The sequence below is a fragment of the Eptatretus burgeri genome, chromosome 10, assembly GCF_056783735.1.
Source record: "Eptatretus burgeri isolate ZD-2024b chromosome 10, Ebu_testis_v1, whole genome shotgun sequence".
Taxonomy (NCBI): Eukaryota; Metazoa; Chordata; class Myxini; order Myxiniformes; family Myxinidae; genus Eptatretus; species Eptatretus burgeri.
The window spans coordinates 51552198-51572197 of NC_140970.1; the positions used below are offsets into that span (position 1 = coordinate 51552198).

Below are 20000 nucleotides of genomic sequence, written 5' to 3' on the forward strand. Positions count from 1 at the left end.
AAATTTTCGTGTGCCATCATGTGTAGTTTTCTCCTAGTACATTTTACCTACGGATCCCTGAGTGCGACATTCATGGTATTCGTGTCCCCAAAAATAAATAACCTGAGGGCTGCGTAACTATCTAAACAAACTCACTCACACGGACGACTTACATAAAATTGCCGGCGCTAAGACATACATGCCGGGGGCGCACTCATATTTACAGTACATCTTAACCTTAACTTACAAATTTTACACTAAACCATGGCCCAGGATCAATGAACTCTGCAAAAGAAAAGCAGTTAGCAGGGAGCCAGGCTGCCCGCATGCAGTCTCTGGCTCAAACAATGCAGGTGACAGGGAACGTGGCTGGCTGCTCACACGCAGTCCAAGGCCTTCCCTTTTGAACTGAACGCAGTGAACCACAACGGTGCATGGGCTGCACAAACGCAGTCTCCGTGCCAGCTCGAGTGGCACACGCAATGAGCACAACGAATGGATGCATGGACACAAACACGGTGCACGGGCCGCCACTGCAGGCCCGTGTTGTAGCTGCCAACAGGGCAGTTCTCGCAGCTTGCAAACTGCTGCCTTGCGGATCCTGGCGCACATGGAAATGAACAGGGGGGGGCAAAGCAAAAATTGAACGGGGCTGGTGAACGTGGGCAGTGGGCATGGCATGGCAAAGGTGGCAGGCAAACACAGCCCGCAGAAGAAGGCCGCTGCAGGCAAACACAGCCCGCAGATGAACTGGCCGGCACAGGCCTTGAAGAAAAACAGCCAGCAGATGAACTGGCCGGCACAGGCCTTGAAGCAAACACGGCCAGCCGATGGCACAGGCCTTGCAGCAAAACAACAGCTGCCGATGAAGTTGGCCGGCCTCCGCCTTGAAGCAAAACACGGCCAGCCGATGAAGTTGGCCAGCTCTTGCCGTTCAGTGGAGGTTGGTGGAGGGAGTGCGGTGGTGCTGGCCACTTGGAAGGCGGGCTCGGACCTACCTACCTGTCTGTCTCCCTCCCACCTATCGCCTTTGCCTGTCACTGTACATACCCACTCCCTTAATTTGTCAAACCCCAATTTAGCCCCAACTTATTTTTTTGTTGTTTTTATTTTTACTCCCCCACTATAAATCGTCCCCTAACCCCCTTTATCGTCTTTGTTCGGCTAACCTATCCTGTCACCTAGCCTACTCCCAACCCCTACGTTCCCTTCCCGGAGGGGAATAAGGGAGAGCTAACGTCCTGTGTCGAGGCCCAACGAAGCCCCAGAATGGCCTCCCCAGAGTTCGGCGATCTATAACCAAAGTGGGTCCAGCGGCCCACAACGAGAGCGAGGGGATGGATGGTGCGGAGGGGTACATCTCCTAATCTACCCTAACCATTTAACTGTTAAACTACCCCGGGGCTTTCAACAAGCGCCTCTCGCTTAAACTATTGGTTCTAACAACCCAGATCCCCGTCGCCTGTGTTGGTGTCCTTACAATTTCGGGCCTCGCCCCCCCAATTTTCTCTCCGTGCCCTCACACGGTCTCCTGGCTGGGACACGTGGCTCCCTTTGGCAGGCACGACCCTCTGCCGAATCTCCCGCTATGGCACCCCCGGGCACTACACTGCCTCCGAGCCTACCAGCTCCCTAACACCGGGGAGTGCCCCCCATGGCACCTCCCCTGAAACGCACACGTGGCAGGCCGGCCTCCCGGGCCCTTTCCGAGGGTCACCCGTGCCCACAACACTGCCCACGCGGCTAATGGCGCCCCGGGCCCCCGCACCAAGCAGGCGCACCCGTGCCCACTACTCTATCCCGGCCCCCCATGGGCCCATGGCCTACCGCGGCCGACTAGCCTGGTGCCCGGGGTACCCACTCAGCGATACTCACCTTCGCAGCCACGCTCCCAAGCCCGTCAACAGGGCTCCTGCACCCCTCCAAATGGGTCTCGAGCCTACTTTCCCACCAACAACAAAACGACCTCCATTTTTCAATTTGACTAACCCCCTAACTCACTTTACACTGACCCCGGGGTCCCTTGGGCGGGAGTCACTCCTCCCCCCAATCACTCATCGCACCATGCATTCCCCATTCACTCCACTCACACAGACCCGCTGGCCTCACTCACTCAACAAGTACTCACCTCTCAACTCTTCAACACTTCAACACACACACCACTGAACTCTGCCATCCTTCTAACTACATCCCCTAACTAACTCGTGCTCCCACGTCGTCCCTTAAACTACAGCACGTTCCTTTTAACACTACGTAGCTAAACTACGTCAACTCTACACAATCAAAGTCTGTCTCTGTCTCCGAAATAATCCCATTTTATTTCCCAACCTAAATCTGGCTACAATCCCTCTACCTAATCCATTCCACGGACTCCATGAGGACTTACCCCTGCCCCATGGAGTCGGTCTAACTAAGCTAACCCTTCCCCCTAACTAGTTTCCATCCTGTGCCCAGGTCAAGGGGGTCTTTTACCCCTTGCCCAGGAATCCTTTGCACCCGAAAGTGAGGCTTGTTCTTTTTTTTTTTTTCTACATGCGCAGCGCCAGCGCGGCAACTCAGAGCTCGCGCACTTTGCACCTGCCCGTGACGTCATGCAGCTGCACGTGTTCCTCGTCCCTCCTTGGACGCTACCATCCGGCAGAGATACCCCTCCTGCCGGATTCCAACCACACGTGCAGCCATGACGTCACCGTGCGCATAAAAAAAAAACACAAGCCCCACGTTTCGAGGGGTTCTCCACGCGAACACATGTGCTTTGCCCGTTGGAGCTTAACACACACGATCGCGTGGAGAACCCGTCCGGTCCAAATCCATTTACCTGCCTAAACTTTGTCCGTCCGCGGGATCGGCAAATCCACCGCGTGCGTTTCCGGACCGGGACTTCACTCTCGCAAGCGAGCACGTGGCGGTCTCGTGCGTTGCACAGCACGAACCGCGTGCTCACTGCTGGGTGAACCCGGCACGGTCCACGAAACAACTACAGCCGCTACCCGGCTTTCTTTCCTCTGTCGCGTCTCCGTCTCCATTCGACCCACGCACACCTGCGTGTTACGACGCACACAGTCCACTCCATCACATTCACACCGGGAGACGCGGCTGCGTGCTCCCGCATGCCAACCGACATCTCCCTCACATACCGCTCTCTCACACACACGGTCTCCCTTGCACACAGCAACCTTGCACACGGCCGTTCACTCACGCGTGCCTCACTACTCACACAAACCATACTACTCACACACGCGGGGGCACTCAACCGCTGTGCCTCACCCACACACGCGAGGGCACTCACCCGCGGTGCCTCACTCATACACCGTGCCTCACTCACACACGCGGTCTCTTCCACACCCGGCGTGCTGGGAAGCACGCACTCTGGCACCATCGCCACCACACCACTCACACACGGGGTCGCTTCCACACACGGGGACGCACTCACACCTTGCACCACACACACAGGGACAACTACACTGGGGATTCGTGTCCCCACAAGGGTCTCCGGGGCCTCTATACCCCCCAAGCTCTCCGTGCACCCGTCCACAGCACTCGTCCCCTCAACCTCGCAAAGCACGACCGAACCCACCTGGTCGTGACTCGCCTCAAGGGGGCATACTCCCTCCCCTCGTTCCTGGAGGAGGTCATCCAGCTGCTCGCACCGGGTCCCTACACAGTCCGCCAGCTCACCCCCATTGTCCTCCACTACCTCCGTGTGTGTGTGCGCGTCACTTACCCCGTCTTCATCGTGTTTATTGGTCTCTGCTTCTTTCTGGCGTCTTTCCCTTATCTTTATGTAGGTCAACCTTGCTTTCTCTTTAAGTCGCTCCCGTCCTTCCCTGTTTTTCACTCCTTGCTCTTTCACGATCTCCGCGTACCTTATCCTTGCTTTCCGTATTAATTGTTCTTCTCTCTCCCTCCCAATTACTTTCACCTCGTCTCTTGTCTCCCGAATTATTTTCTTACCCGCCTCCACCGCGGGCCTGTCAGCCGTTGCACCCCCTTCCAGCTCGTTTGTTCCGACACGTGGAGTCGCCATTTTAAGTTCCCTGCTCACGGCCTTCATGCCCGCCTGCAGGCATCGGCCCATGTTCTGCGTCTCACCCCGTAGCTCTTTCATTTCTTTTTTCATTTGCTGTGTATTCGCATCCATCGTCGTTTTCACTTCATTCATATTCGCATCCATCTTTTCGTTCATGCCTTTCATTTCCGCATTCATTTGTGCCAGCATGGTGAATAGCTGGGCCATGTCGGGTGCGCTTGAGTGAGCCATTTCGGCAGGGGGCGGGGAAGGGTTTTGGTGGAGAGGGGGGGGGAGGTGTCATACACCGCGGCCGCTGCCGCACCCACCTCAGGTTCTGGGTTCAGTTGGGCGAGTCCGTGTTCCTGCAGAATCAACATTTCCTGCTCGGGGATTCCATCCTGGACCATGGATTCTACATTACTACACATATACATTTCTAATACCCCCGGCTCCCGCTCGCCTTGAGACGCCATCTTGCTTCTCGTGAAGGGTTAATTTGCTCGCTCGTAATTTGGAGGGAATCGGGGGTCGCTTCTCTCACCCCTGGACCGATTCCCGTGAATTTAGCCGGAGACAGGACAGCCCGTTTTCCTGTTCTCCGATACCAGTGCCGCGAGGAGGGCGATGAATTTGTATCCCACTCCTGACACCAGTGTTGCGGTCTTCGCGCCCGCCGGCGTGCGAACGGCCACGTAACTCGAATCGCGGCACGTCGCCCACCGGACGGACAATCCAGTCGTGACCCTCTCGGACTAACGCCGGGAACCAGTCACGGGTGGACCTTTCGGTCTCACCGCGATCGAGCCAATCCGCCCCCGCGTGGGATAGGGTTGCTCGCCAAATTCGAACTACCTAAGTACCCACGCGGAGGGTAGACCGGGCGATCGCACCTCGCCGCAGGTCGACTTCGGACACGGGCCACTTAAGCGACCCGTTCCGTACTATCAGAATAACCGAGCGGTGTTATCGTCGACCTCGACGGTTTGATTAATTATCGGGCGTATTCAGCCCACTACCAACCCTTTACGTGAAGCAAGATGGGGATTCAATGGAGGAAAAGACGAAGCGAAGCGGGAGAACAGTTCAACAATAAAGCACATTTATTCGCGGCACACGGGAAGCACACAAATACAATTCCACCAAATGCACACAAACAAAAGAAAACACAATTCCATTTACACAAAAAGCAAACATAAAAGTGAAAACACAGTGCAGAGCTAATACCGACCACCGAACACACGGCAACACTTATACAATTCTACTTCACAGACGGCGCCGACAACACATACCCAAAACCAAGGAAAAGAAATCCCCCAAGAATGGGGTAGGCCTGAGGCCGAGACCGGGTCGGGCCTACCCGTCTGGTGATGAGACGCGGAGCGGCGATGGCCCCGCAACCCGCGGGCCTCGTGGACAGTGCCTGGCAGGGGGTGGGAACGGGCCCCTTGGTCGCACTATCTCAGCGCGGGGGAAACAGGAGGGGTTGCTGATGCTCGGGGTATAGAGGATCTTTATTATATGCGACGAGCGTCTCCACCTCGGCCAGGTCGCGCTGTCGGCCTCCCTCGGGTGCAGCTTCCTGCACGACGCGAGCACCCTCGTCTGGTGTCGCCGCCTTTCCACAGCTCCGTCCCCTCCGTTCCGACTCCAACGCACACGACGAGCAGCTCCACCGCCCGCGAAGTCTTGACCCTCTGCTTCCGACTCTCCTCTTCTTGACTCTCCGACCCTTGACTCTCCGACCCTTGACTCTCCGACCGACCTTTGCGACTCTCCTCTTCTTGACTCTCCGACCCTTGTTCTGCTGACTCTCTCGTTCCGACTCTGACTGACGAACACGGTCCTTTTATCCCCCCGTAACTTCGCCTTTGACCCCCTCCCTTTGACCTTTCACCTCGCTCCCCATTGGCCCGAGAAAAAGTGGGCGTGAAGGCTTTTTGATCCACAAATTTGCATATATCGATCGTTCTGGAGGCGGGGCCAAATCGCCCCTCGCTCACCGATTGGACGGCAAAAAGTGGGCGTGTGTCGTTTTTGATCCGTTTTTGAAGCAGAAAATCCGTGATTTTGTACACGCTGTTCAACGTGCGCCCTCCACGAGTCCAGCATCGGTGCCCATGAGTGGCGCGAGATGACGGTGATGCGATGGTGGCGAGTTGTGACGGTAAAGGTCGTGGCGGTTGTGGTGAAGCGGCGTTGTGGTTGGTGGTTGTTGTTGTGGTTGTGATCATGGCGGTTGGTCCAAAATAAAGATAGTAAAAGAAAAACGGCTATCCTGAAGAGTCGCAGCACGTATAAATGACATGTATTCCCACTAGACAACGGGTTTGGGCCTAACTACACATGCACTTACCGAGATACCTCACCTAAGGGACCTGAATGGTGGTTTGCGAATCTGGTAACCACAACAATATATATATATATATATATATATATATATATATATATATATATATATATACATATACATATACATATATACATATATACATATATACATATATATCTATATATATACATATATATATATATACATATATATATATATATATACATATATATATATATACATATATATATATATACATATATATATACATATATATATATATATACATACACATATATATATATATATATATATATATATATATATATATATATATATATATATATATATATATATATATATATATATATATATATATATATATATATATATATATATATATATATATATATATATCCTAGTGTTGGCGCAGTGGTTAGGGCAGCGGCTTGGGATCCAAAAGGTCCCAAGTTCAAGCCCCGTTGGGCCACTGAATTAATACACCAGGGGGTTGACTCAGTCTGTCATCCTTCCGAGGTCGGCGAAATGAGTACCAGTGTACTGGGCCGGTGTATACCCCGGTTAAAATAGGTGTACCATATCCCTGTGTCGTAAGAGGCGACCAGGATTGCGTCAGGAAGGGCATCCGGCGTAAAACATGTGCCAGATCACTATGCGGATCATACGGATGATCCGCTGTGGCGACCCCGAACGGGAGCAGCCGAAAGAAGAAGAAGATATATATATATATATATATATATATATATATATATATATATATATATATATATATATATATATATATATATACATATACATATATATATATATATATATATATATATATGACTTTGGCAACAGCTTTTTGTCAATTATACTTGTCTTAGTCACAATGGCCATGAGCCAAGTGGTCTCATCTTTCCTCTCATTGCTTCTCCATTTTTATTTTTTTGAATACAATGTTGAAGCTCATCTTGGAACACTCCCACGGAGTGTGTTTTCAGATTTTTTTATGCTTCTAGAATGTTTTGCGGAATGAAGGGTTTTACGGTGGCCGGAGTGCAAATCCTGCCACCAACCTGCTAATAAGAAGTGACCCAACTGCAGGAGGACATCCGCAGACACAGTCGGGCACTAGATATGGATGGCTGCTGGCTCACAAGGAGCTTCTCTGCCCTTTGACCCTTGAAGGGTCCTTTGACCCAAGACCCTCAAGACCCCTTTACCCACTGGTGTTCTGGCTCTCCTGCCCTCTGCACAGTTTCCTCCCCCAACCCCCTCCCTGTCGATTCCCTTGCCCCAATCCTCCTGCCCTATTCTCAGTCCTGCCGGCTCTTTCCTGCTTCTCCCACTTCTCAAGACTCTGCCCCCCCCCCCCACCACCACCACCACCACCACCACCACCACGACTCGGGCATTGCTGGGTAACCCTTCTCGTAAATAACAGCAGCAAGTACAACTGTTCTATAAGTCAGATATTGAGACTATACATATATATATATATATATATATATATATATATATATATATTATATATATACATATACAGTAGACTAGGCGTAAGTCGTCACCATCGGGACTGAGAAAAAAGTGACGACTTAGAAATGTGACGAATTACGCGTATGCAAACATTCATGATGGCTGTGGGGTGAAGGATGAAGTCGCACGTGGCCTGGACACGTATGTGTGAGAGCCGGCTATTGTACCAAAAGGAAAACACAATCCTCGGGGCATAGGTGGGGGTTCATTGGTGAGTTGGAAAGTGGTCAAGCAAAGATGGAATTCATGAATCAATTTATCAAAAGTAAAGATAATGAACAACTGTAAGACAACAACTTCGCCTGCTTATCACCATGATGGGATTGACCAACGAACCCCAGAGACTTTTCTGGCAGCATCTGCCAGAAAAGCCCAGTCTCATCGGCATTGCACACGTCCCGAGGCTGATACCTTTCCAAGATGTCTTTCAATTTGCCATTCCAGTGGTGCGCCACTGCTGAATCCACGCTGCCTGATTCGCCGCACTTCTTGACCTTGCCGATTCCCCACCTCACTTTGAATCTGTCTATCCAGTGCATCGGCAAGGTCTCGGCATCATCATGCCCAAGGTCCACAGCGAATTTACGTGCCTTCAGCAGCAACATTTCACCGTCCAACCGAATATTTGGCTGAGCCGACATTTGCCGAAACTAGATGATGAGCGCGTCATCGACATCTTCAAAGGACACACATCTCACGCATTTCACACTTACCACCGGCCTCGCGATCTTCTCCACTTGTCCAAACATCGTGCCCTTATTCTTCAAGATATCGTTCAATGTCTGCCGTTTGATGTCCAACTTCTCAGCTATGGCTGTTTTCTTCATCAGTGGGTTTGCCTCGCAAAACTGGATAATGCCGTATTTTTCTTGGTAGGTTTTAGTTGTAAGCTTACGCTTAGTCGCCATTGTCCTGCCTGCAGTGCGATCAACGTGTGTACGCAGTTATAAATAGCCTATCACTGGCGGTGTAAACCAATGAGCGAGCATCACGATTCCATGAAATCGGGATTCTCACGAGGCAGCAGTTCCATGTGACGAGTTAGGAGTGGTAATTTACTTGAGTGTCCATTACGTGGGGACGGACAACATCTGACGACTTCGACGAAGTGACGACTTAGAGATGACGACTTACAGCTGGATGACCCTTTATTCATAGGGACTTAACATGAGATAAATTCGGGACTTTTTGACGCTGCCGACTTAGGCGAAGTGACGAGTTACATGCTGCCGACTTACGCCTAGTCTACTATATCTATATATATATATATATATATATATATATATATACATATATATATATATATATATATATACATATATATACATATACATATATATATACATAGATATGACTTTAGCAACAGCTTTTTTTCAATTTTGTCAATTATACTTGTCTTAGTCACAATGGCCATGAGCCAACTGGTCTCATCTTTCCTCTCATTGCTTCTTCATTTTTATTTTTTTGTATACAATGTCGAAGCTCGTCTTAGAGCGTACACACAGAATGTATAACAAAGGGACAGAAGACAAAGGGGCAGGAGAGGGAAGCACAAAACAGTGGGGAACAGAGACATTAGGAGATCTGTGGAAAGGAGAGGGATGGAGCAGGGTACACAGGGTAAACAAGATGGACACTACAGGGACTTTCAGGAAGGAAAGCAGGAAATTTGAAGGAGGTGGTTTTGGGGTGGATTAACACCATCATCGCGTTTTTTTTTTTTTCTCAATTTTAATACGTGACTTTCAAAATGACATGAATGTTATCAAATTATTTTACGCATGCACTGCACATTTTCAGTGACATGGCTCTGTTCACCAGGGACTTTTAACCTGCTGTTGCGAGCATGAAATGTTTGTCAAATAATCTTTTTTGCATAATTTTCAGCATTTAAACAAAAGAGTGGCAATTTCAAAATTGTTAACCATAATCGTTCTGTTACTGAATGCAAATCAGACTCACAGAAATGTAAGAATATGAGAAATATCTGTGGATGAGTGATGTAGAGTTCCTACCATTTCCTGTTAGTAAAAGTGAGTGGTTGCAGTGGACAACACACACACACACACACACACACACACACACACACACACACACACACACACACACACACACACACACACACACACACACACAACTTATTTTACCAATAGATGCAAAGCTTTGTATAAATTATCTTGCGGCCCCAGAAATAAACAAGAAGTATATATATTTATAACAGTCCATGCAGCCCACCTCGCCCCCCCCCCCACCCCAGCCCCCATTCCATACATGATTAGTAGTAAATATCATTATTTCAAACTTATCCTGTGCATTGACAAGCCCCAGATATGACCTTCTCATCATTGTGAAGAACCAACCAAACCAGATAAGGTGTCTCCCTCTGGGAAGTCTGCCTGAATGTTGGGAATGACGGTGTCTCCGTCTTTCCGATTGTAGACTCCATGAAATAAATCAAGAAGCCTGCAATGTTCACATGAGATCATCTCACAAGGTTCAAAGTCCACTCACTGACAGCGATGGTCGAAGGTTTCTGTGGAATGCGCCATGAACCTTCGGGCTTTGCACCAATCCACACGGCCTCGGGAGTCTGCAGTACGGGGACCTGCAAGCTCTCCTCTTTTTGGGCGAGTTCAGAAAATTCTCCAACTCTTTTGTTGTGCAGAGGCACACCTCTTTCTCGCTGGTACGTTTACAAATATTTTCGGACTCTTTTAGAAGCTTTGTGAGCAACTTTAGTTAAAAATCCTGATCTCGCACACACCACATACATCCGGCTGCCATGCTGGCCCCCATTGCTCGGGCTTTCTGTGCATACGCACCGAGCATTCTGGGATGGATTATGGCATTTTGAAAGTCGTGTATTGGGAAAAACCCCTGGACACCATCCTTTACCTCCCAGCTGTTTATATATGGTTAGTAAATACATGACTCCTTTGACCACTTTGATGCAGGATTGTGGAATTACTTAGGACTTCAAACGCAGGACTACACAGGCATACTTATTGCACTGATGGCTACATAACATGGACAATACGTATGACATTTTCAGCAGCAATGTGAAATTATCTTTGATTCACTTAAGTTCTGATGTGACACTTGGGGGGGGGGGGGGGGGTTGTGCTTTTCAGCAAGCCCTCATCAATTTATGAATGCTTGGCATGCACTGCACATGCTCCTCATTAAAAAAAAGAAATACTTGTGAAAGAACATGCATTATAAATGCAGCACAACTTACCATATTCGTCATGCTCTCCAGGGCTGAGCTTGTCACCAGTTGGGGTTGGAGGGCACGCTGTAATCACAGACTGTCGTATTTGGCTGGAAGCCTGTGAGTCACGAGTCAAGTGATCTGGGCAAATGGTGACATCCGATATCTGAGGTTGGCCCAGCTTCCACATGTTGCCTTTTAGTGGTGACAAACCCACTTCATCAAAGACTGGGTGAAGTAGCACTGATGAGCCATGGCATGCAGCCAAGTGCAATTTTGAAGCCACCTTTACCTCACGCTGGAATTTATCAATGGTGCATGGAGAAGCATCTGCTAATATTTGATCGCATTGGACTGGAGAGACAGGTCTGGAAGTTTGCACGATCCAAGGATCAATTTGGTTGTCACAGTCTGGCAATGACTGGACGACCAGAGTACCTGGACTCGGTGAACAAACCTCAACATGTGGTCTGTTTATTCCTGACAGACTTTGCAAAGGAAATGAGCGATTGAGCAATTGTCCAGTGTGCTCTGATGGAGGTCTATGTGGCCTGTCAGGGTCGTGGCAGGGTAGATGAGGCTTGGAACCCAGTAGAAGCTGGTGGTGAGGGAAAGTATCCACAGAAATGTCTTTAGGGCTGTATGGGGTTAAGACATTGTCACCTTCTGACCAATAGCACTGGGCTCCAGGGAGGCTTCCAGGCAGATTCCCATCTGAAGCAATTATGGGATTTTGATTAAGAATTAATTCTGAGGAAGACTGTACCAAATTCAGCTCAGCATTCTGAAAAGGTGACTGAGAATCACAGTGTTCCTCTAACCTGCTTTCATATAGAGGCACTGTTGGGAGGTTTGGTAGACTTTTAGGACATGTTGAAGGACCACGAAGACATGTCTGCTCTACTTGCAATGAGGGAATCTGCGTTGTTTGTACAATGTCATGCCGTTTCTCTACTAGGCTGTGCAAAGGAGATGGAAGCACAGCAAGGTCATGGCCAGATGCGGTTTGAGGGATCTGCAAGGACCGGTCAGGCTGCTGTGGTGAAACAGTATGTGCAACAAGAAAATCAGGGGATGGTTTCAACTTCGGCATAATAAGGTCACGCCCAAGTTTTGACCTGTTGGATTCAATCAGAGGCCGCAATGAAATGCCAGCAGAATCCGGGCAAAGCATAGTTGTCCTTCGGTCAACATTTGGTCGGACAATCCCCACAGGCACATTTGCCTCAGCCTCTTGACAGCGAAATGCTTTTGAGGATAGTGTTGCACCATTTTGCTCAGGGTAGGTGAGAACTGAAGTGGTCGGGTTAGGTAAGCAGATGGGGCGAATTGGAGACTGGGACAGTCGGGCATGAGGATAAGGTAGCAGCTTTGGGCATGGTGGAATGTTGACCGGAGTGAGAACAGGGACATAGCCATCAGGAGCTTGAGGTGATGGGGGGGCTTGCCTGCAAAGAAAAAGATGTATATATTAAAGCCTTAAATTAAAATGAATCTTTAAAATAAATAAATAAACAAAGGTGACCAGGAGTAATAAAAGTTCATAAACAAAACAATTACATTGGTAAGGCCCAAGTCACATTTGCCACGGCGGCCGTGGGGTCTCCAAAATCTACGGCCACTAGCAATTATACAGGGGCCGCAGTATTTCCACGGTAACACAATGTAGCAGTCACATATGTTTTAATTTTTCGGGGAGCCGCACGGCGTATTTAGAAATTGTGGAGACTGAAAACGTGGGGTTGCCGTACGGTCTTTGATTTGATGTCGCACGGTGACCTTAAGGGGGCCCTGCGGCGGCCATAGAATTTTCAAGGCAGACGCAAGGTAGCCTCAAGGTGCCCGCAAGGCGACCGCAGGGGGGCCCTAAGGCAAATGTGTGGCCAGACAGAAGGTCACGAGTGGGTTCATTTTTATTTATTTTTTTTTTACCAGTTTTTTTTTTTGGCTTGTCGAATTGCTACGGCGAACGTAGAAATGAAAAAAGTTATAACTCCGCGCTATAATTCCACGGCGACCCCTACGGCCTGTAAAAGATAGCCAAATGGCGTAGGGCCACCCTGAGGCCACCGCAGAAACTCTGCGGCTGCCGCACGTTTCTGAAATTCAGAGGGCGTACGGCCGCCGTATCCTCGCCGTTGAGCAAATGTGACTTAGGACTTAGTAGTACGTTTCCCTGGGACTTTCCATTCAATGAACCGAATTTCATCATGCTGTCCTTGTCCACACTGATTTTACCTGATCACACTGCAAGCAGCTCCTCTGCTCTGCTTGCCACAGATGAGCTTCAGTGAGCTGGAAGCTGGCAGAACATTTGCCTTCTCAGCCAAGTGATTTCTGCTGCTCTCCATAATGGTCTCAACTGTAAGCTGGATATGAAAAAGGAACCATGAGGCATTACATTTGATAAATAAAGGAAATGTTAAACCCTTCTGAGCTCATAGATCCACATTATTACTGCATTGCTAAATAGCACAACATTACTTTTACAAACATCTAAGGCTCGGATAGCTTAAGAAGTTTGAGGAATCACCTTTGTGCTGTCCAGCCTGAGCTAAAATATCAACCCATCAATAAGTTCTGTCGAGCGGTTCTGGCACATGCTCCCATACCTGACCTGACCATAACCTTGAGAATCTCAAACTAAGCTGAATTACAAAATTTAAGCTCCAGAGTCAAACTCAGCAGCAGTCCCGACTCCTAAAATGTGTTAATTTGTCCAATTCGGACAATGCTTGGGCGTTTCCGGGTGCATGGTTTTATCGATGGCAATTGGTAATTGCTTGCCAAGCCAGGCATTCCGTTGGAGTGCTTGCTTGAGTGATTAAGCCACTTACCGAGTGCCCTACAGTCTATAGTGGTGCAGTTCGTGTCTCAATCGGGATGTACAGTCGACAGTTACTACAAGGTAGAGGTGCGTATACAGTGCACACGGATGTGGTAAATATGGGTAGATTTGGATCTGCAGGGACTCTCTGCAGGTGTGTGGACATGCCAGGCCTGCTATGGGCACCGTGGTGGCAAAGTTTCATCCCGTATCTTATGGAGGTTTTATCAGGTTTTCCTTTGTCCTCGCGACTGTTTCCAAAGCCTTTTGTTATCGGGTGTGCTTTACAAAGGCTACATGTTTCTCGATGTAAGTTTCAAAGCAAAATATATTTGATAACACCCGATTTCCGAGCTGTTTGCCGTATTTATAAAGTGTTTTATAAATTACCAAGCTAATTTTTTTCTACCCATCACACGCAGCTGTTTATAAAGAATAATGTTTGTGCACATCTCCCTGAAATGTCTATATAAATGCAACGTTGTTTTTCAGTGAAAGCCACTCAACGTTTTTGGGTTGTATACAGGAAGTACTGCAGTTGGTAATCACAATGACTCCAACCTACCTATTCCTGAAAAATTGCTGATATCGGCCAAGAGAGAGTGCGTGTGCGTGTGCGTGTGCGTGTGCGTGTGTGCATAAAGCATAACATATTCTCTCTGCTAACTCCCCGACCACCACCCCCCCCCCCCTCTCTCTCTTTGTCCCGTCCTTGCTTTACCTCTTGCTAATACAGTGCAGCACCCTTTTCCCATCTTTGTCTCTGTCTCTCTCGGTCATGTCTGGACAGTGGTTATCTCCATATCTATCTGGAGAGTGGTTATGCCCAGGCAGGGTTCGTCTCCGGGAGCATCCGGGTGGGGTTCGTCTCCGAGCACATCTAGATGGCATCCGGGCTATGTTTTTGTCCAGACGGGAGTTTGTCTTTGGATGTTTGCAGGCAGTGTTTGTCTCCAGATGGCTTGGCTCCGGATACGTCCGGGCGGTGTTTGTCTCTGGGCGGTATTTATAGTCTGACCGGTACAAAATGGATTTGTCGTTATTTTGTTTCCATTTTCACTGCTATTCTCTGCAGAATCATTTTGATGACACGGTACGAATTGTAATTAATGCTCCACCACATGTCTGCCTTACTTTCCTCTTACCTCATGCTGTCTTCCCTACCCTCACCCCTCCTCACTCTCCCTCCATCCTCGATCCCCCACCCCTCCTCACTCTCCCTCCATCCTCGCTCCCCCACCCCTCCTCTCTCTCTCTCCCTCTCTCCTCGTTCCCCCACCCCTCTCAGTATTCCTGTCAGTGAAGCGACGGGTGGTATTTGCTTGTAAAAATATATAGAAAGCTTTAGTAGTTTTTTTTTTATTGATACATAAACAAAGCTTTTATCGTTTTTTTTTTAAAGTGTATTTCTCGGACCCTTATACTGATGATGCTATATCATGAGTTAACACTGATGCTATATCATGTCGATTTGCTACACGTAAAAGACCTGCTTCTCCAAATGGGGAGTTTTCAGAAATGATAATACTCACCTTTGGGGAAATGTTCTGAGAGCAAACCTCTGGATACTTCGTCACCTCCTCATTCTTTGTAACACCATCATCAACTGCTGGAGAAAATGAAATGTTCAAGTCAATAAATAAAAGATGGATCCCACACATCAAATATTTATTCAAGAAAGTACAAGGAATCTTAGGCAAAGGAAGAGGGCACTTTGCTGAAAATGGCTTGTGCCATAATCCACACTCCAGCACAACCATCTGCAACTAATACTAATGGCACAGTTAATCTCAAGCAAGGAAATTGGCTCAGGTGTTGGCACAAAAGGATCTACTCTTTCAAATGTGAGAAGTGGATTATCAATATCCACAAAAAATCAGAACAGATGACTTTAGGATAACATGCGACTGTTGACACTGGATCAGAAAGGCAGGTTAGTTCAAGGACAACATAATAATCGTCTTCATGAAGGCTAGTGGCAGTGGTCAAGTTTAAACAGTGGATTTTATCAACTGAAAGCTGATAAGAGTATGTTTATTGCCCTGAGAAACGAGTTGTGGCTGACATGGACTTTAACCTTTTGTCAAACCTCTTTCGCTCTGAAGACAGGATAGTGCTCAAAACGTTGCCACAGTGGTAAGAATATTCTTATTGCGTTTCAGTTGATAAAAGCCATCGTTCAGGGAAAGTCTCTTTCTTACAAAAACAAATATGGTGGAATTTTTGATTCACTGTCATAAAGAAGGATTAAATGTTACTTCGGTGATAAAACCGATGAACCCAATTTTGGATTATTCATATCCACTTCGCTTACACTCTCAGTTTGGCATACTTGATCCTTCATTTCGATCTGAACTCCTTTCGATCTCGTTAATATTTCAACCTGGCTGTAAGTTTTGGTCTTGATGTTAACCTCATTTATTGGGGTATTAATTTGGGGGACCTTGAGGACAGCCTCAGCAGAGGATAGTTTCCCTCGACTTTTCACATGTTGAATCTGAGCAACTCTTTGGAAGTCAAGGCATCCTCGAACTCTAAAGGCTGCACTGTGATTCCCATCACAATTGGCACAAGACGTTTTATCACAGATGCAGCTTCCGTATTCATGGTTTCCATTACATTTGCTGCAGCTTCCGTATTCATGGTTTCCATTACATTTGCTGCAGCGTTGGTTAGCCCCTACAGGCTGAAGCAGTATGCCCAAACTTTTGGCACTTGTAACATCTTTAGGGGGGGGGATATATTCACGTACAACGAAGTCTTGAAACAATTAGGGGGGGGTGGGAGGGCAGTAGGACTGAGTTGGTGAAGATCAAAACCACCTGTGGTGTCGACCTTGACTCCATCCCTGACCATGTAGTACAGGCATTATATGACATGACCTCACACAAATTGCAACAGAAACTCTTTCAACTGGTTTTTTCTCATAAATATCTCCTGTATAATATATCAAAAGTCCAAAGGAATCCAAGTGGTGGAAACTATTGAAAAGTACTGAAATCGGTGATGGCATTTTTCTCCATTGCCGCCCATGTTAAAATAATGGATTTTTTGCATGTCTGCTTGTCTGATGTCCACACAAAGGGTTCAGTACTATCCACAATCTACCAGAAAATTGTTTTACATGAGACATAATATTGGGTGCAGTACAGTGCATGTTAAAAAGGAAATTCACAACAAATTGAAGAAATTTGCATTGTAAAAACGGTCAAGTTGAAAGTTGCAAAATGTGCAATCAGTGAAATTCATGTGTGGTTATTTGGCACAGTTACTGTACTTTAAAAATGAATACTCATGTTTTTTTTACATTATTGCAGTGCCATCACATCCTGAACAATGAGTGGCCCTCCACGATGTGCCATTTGTAAGGACCCTGCAGAGGGGGGCGGACAGCCACCATCCACACTTACTGAAAAGGAGAGTGACGCCATCAACCGAGCAAGTAAATCCATAAATGATGACATTCATACATCACCTGGGGAACTGGTTCATCAAGTCTGCTGCAAGAAATATACCAGCCAACAACAAATAGCGAAAGCACTAAAGGAGAAAGGACAAGAGCAAGTCGACAGGCATGTGCGACTCTGCTCAGCTGATGAGAAGGAGTTCCATTATGACAGAGACTGTCTGTTCTGTGGGAGGTCAGCGCATGTTGGGACCAAGAGGAAGAGTTCTGATTGGACTGTATTCCCAGTGAGGACAGTTAAGTTTAAGGATACACTCTTGAAATCTTGCAATGAAAGAGCAGATGCCTGGGCAGTCAGAGTGAAAGCTTGTGTGTTGCATGTGCATGACCTGCATGCTGCAGATGCAGTGTATCACCAAGTGTGCAGCATAAATTTCCATACCATGAAGCAAATGCCAGCAGCTCATCGGACCAGCGGAACTGAGGTAAAGAAAACAAAACTGGGTCGGCCACAAGACGAAGAAAGATTTCATGCCTTTCTGGAAGTTGCGAACTTTCTCGAAGAAAATGACAATGAACAGATCACGATCAATGATCTTGTTAGCCGGATGGAAAACAATCTCAAAGGCTCAGAATGTCAAGCATATGGCTACACGCAAATGAAGTTCAAACTGAAGGAAGAGTTTGATGACAGAATCATCCACACCGAGATTAATGGGAAGCCAAATGTGGTTACCTTCAGAACCACAGCCAAAGCACATAAAAGTCCTCCAGGACTTTTATGCTCACAGAAAAGCTGATCCCGAAACAGAGAAGAAGAGGATAATTGAAACTGCCGCCAAACTTATCAAAAATGACATCAAATTAGTGGAAACATACCATGAAGTATATCCTGACTGTGAATCATTGAAGTCTGAAGAGGATGCCATCAACTTTCTTCCAGAAAGCCTCAGGGTTCTACTGAAAGGGTTGCTTGGGGTAAAAAATGCCGGCATGAAAACTGCCTCCATCGGACAAGCAATCATGCAGGCGACCCGACCAAGAGTTATTCTGGCGCCACTGCAGATTGGGCTGGGAGTCCAGGTCCACCACCACTTTGCATCACGCTTCCTGGTCGATACGCTTCACAAGCTTGGATCCTGCTGCTCCTACAAGGAGGTGCAAAGATTTGTTCGCAATGCTGTGGTGTCGCTCAGAACTGACATTCCTGGCTTCTCCAGTGAGTTCGTCCAGTATGCCGCCGACAATGTGGACCACAACATTTGCACCCTGGATGGCAACAACACCTTCCATGGTATGGGGATGATTTCTGCCGTGACACCAGCTACCAAGACCGTCAATCGCATCCTCAGAGCAAAGGTCACCACTGATGTATGGGAAGTGGGAAGAGTTCCAATTCTGTTCCACAGGGAAGTAGGTGGTGGAACAGACGTCGTGACGTACCAGAAGCTTGTCACTATGGAGACACAAGACCCAACGGCAGACCTGGATCTTATATGGAAGACAGCAATGATTTTTGCCTCACCAAGGCCAGCATGGTCTGTAATGATGCAGTTTGTACAGCATGGCAATCATCCAGGGAAATCATCCTACGTCTTACTTCCAATGATCGACATGAATCCCAGTGACACCACATGCATCTTCTCAACACTGAAGCTTGTAAGTGAGCATTCCCGCCGCGACAATGCCACACCAATCATTACCTTTGATCAACCAATATGGTGGAAGGCCCTCTTGATCATAGATACTGAACCGGAAGGAAGCGACTTGAGCAACATTGTCCTGAGACTTGGAGTCTTTCACACCGAGATGAATTTCCTGGAGTCCATCGGGCATTTAATGGCTGGATCTGGGTTACAAGAAGTTCTGGAGCTCGTCTATGCAAACAACGCCGAGGTGCACATGCAAGAAGCACAACATTGAGTGCTCTGTTGCATGTAGCAACTGCAAAGGATCAGGGTGTGCAAATTCATTTCAGACTGAATGTGATGACGATGACGACGACGATGATGAAACCAGTGGTTGAGTAACCAGACAACCTAAAATATTATGTTGCCTTATATAGTATAATAGTGCTGTTAGTTTAAAATAATGTCTTCAGAAGCACATGACTTATTATCGTTACACATTATATTAGTTGTGTTTAACATCAGTGCATGCACTATTAAAGTATATATGCCAGGCCATAATAAATGGATTTAAATCATTTAGAGGTCTTATCTGAAGGCACGGGTCATCTCAATAATAAAAAACCAGACCATCTTCCTATGGAAATATGTGTTTAGTATTACATATATAGTTAGAGCATTGCTAAATATCCCATTATAAAGTAGCAAAAAGTGGTACCAGAGTACGGTTAAGAAACATTTTGGGGAAAAAAAATTAAATTAAATTAAATTTAAAAAAAAAAAATTTCATTTTAATAATTTTAATTTATAAAAAAAAAAAATTTTCCCACCACTTGGATTCATTAGGACTTTTTATATATTGTAGAGGACACATTTATGAGTAATGAACAGTTATCAGATTTTTCTGTTGCAATTTGTGTGAGGTTCAGTCCTTATTTGTCATATAATGCCTGGACTAATAGTAAGGACAATGGACATCAACAACTCCCACATCAGCTGCAGTGCCTTCAGAAAGTATTCACACCCCTTAAATTTTTTCACATTTTGTTGTGTTACAGCCTGAATTTAA

General features: G+C 47.1%; 1 protein-coding gene across 10 annotated transcripts in view; it reads right to left on the reverse strand.

The window, feature by feature from the left end:
* The window catches only part of LOC147018539 (uncharacterized), a 282825-nt gene that overhangs the window by 57799 nt on the left and 205026 nt on the right, over positions 1–20000 (reverse strand). For 9 of the 10 annotated variants that reach the window (XM_085898301.1, XM_085898300.1, XM_085898299.1 and 6 more), the window contains 3 exons: positions 15430–15506; positions 13309–13439; positions 11098–12518 (listed from right to left, as the gene is read on the reverse strand). In XM_085898301.1, the coding sequence (XP_085754427.1) occupies positions 11098–12518; positions 13309–13439; positions 15430–15506 (1629 nt within the window). The remainder of the gene's footprint in view (positions 1–11097; positions 12519–13308; positions 13440–15429; positions 15507–20000) is intronic. The other variant, XM_085898296.1, reaches the window with a different exon arrangement.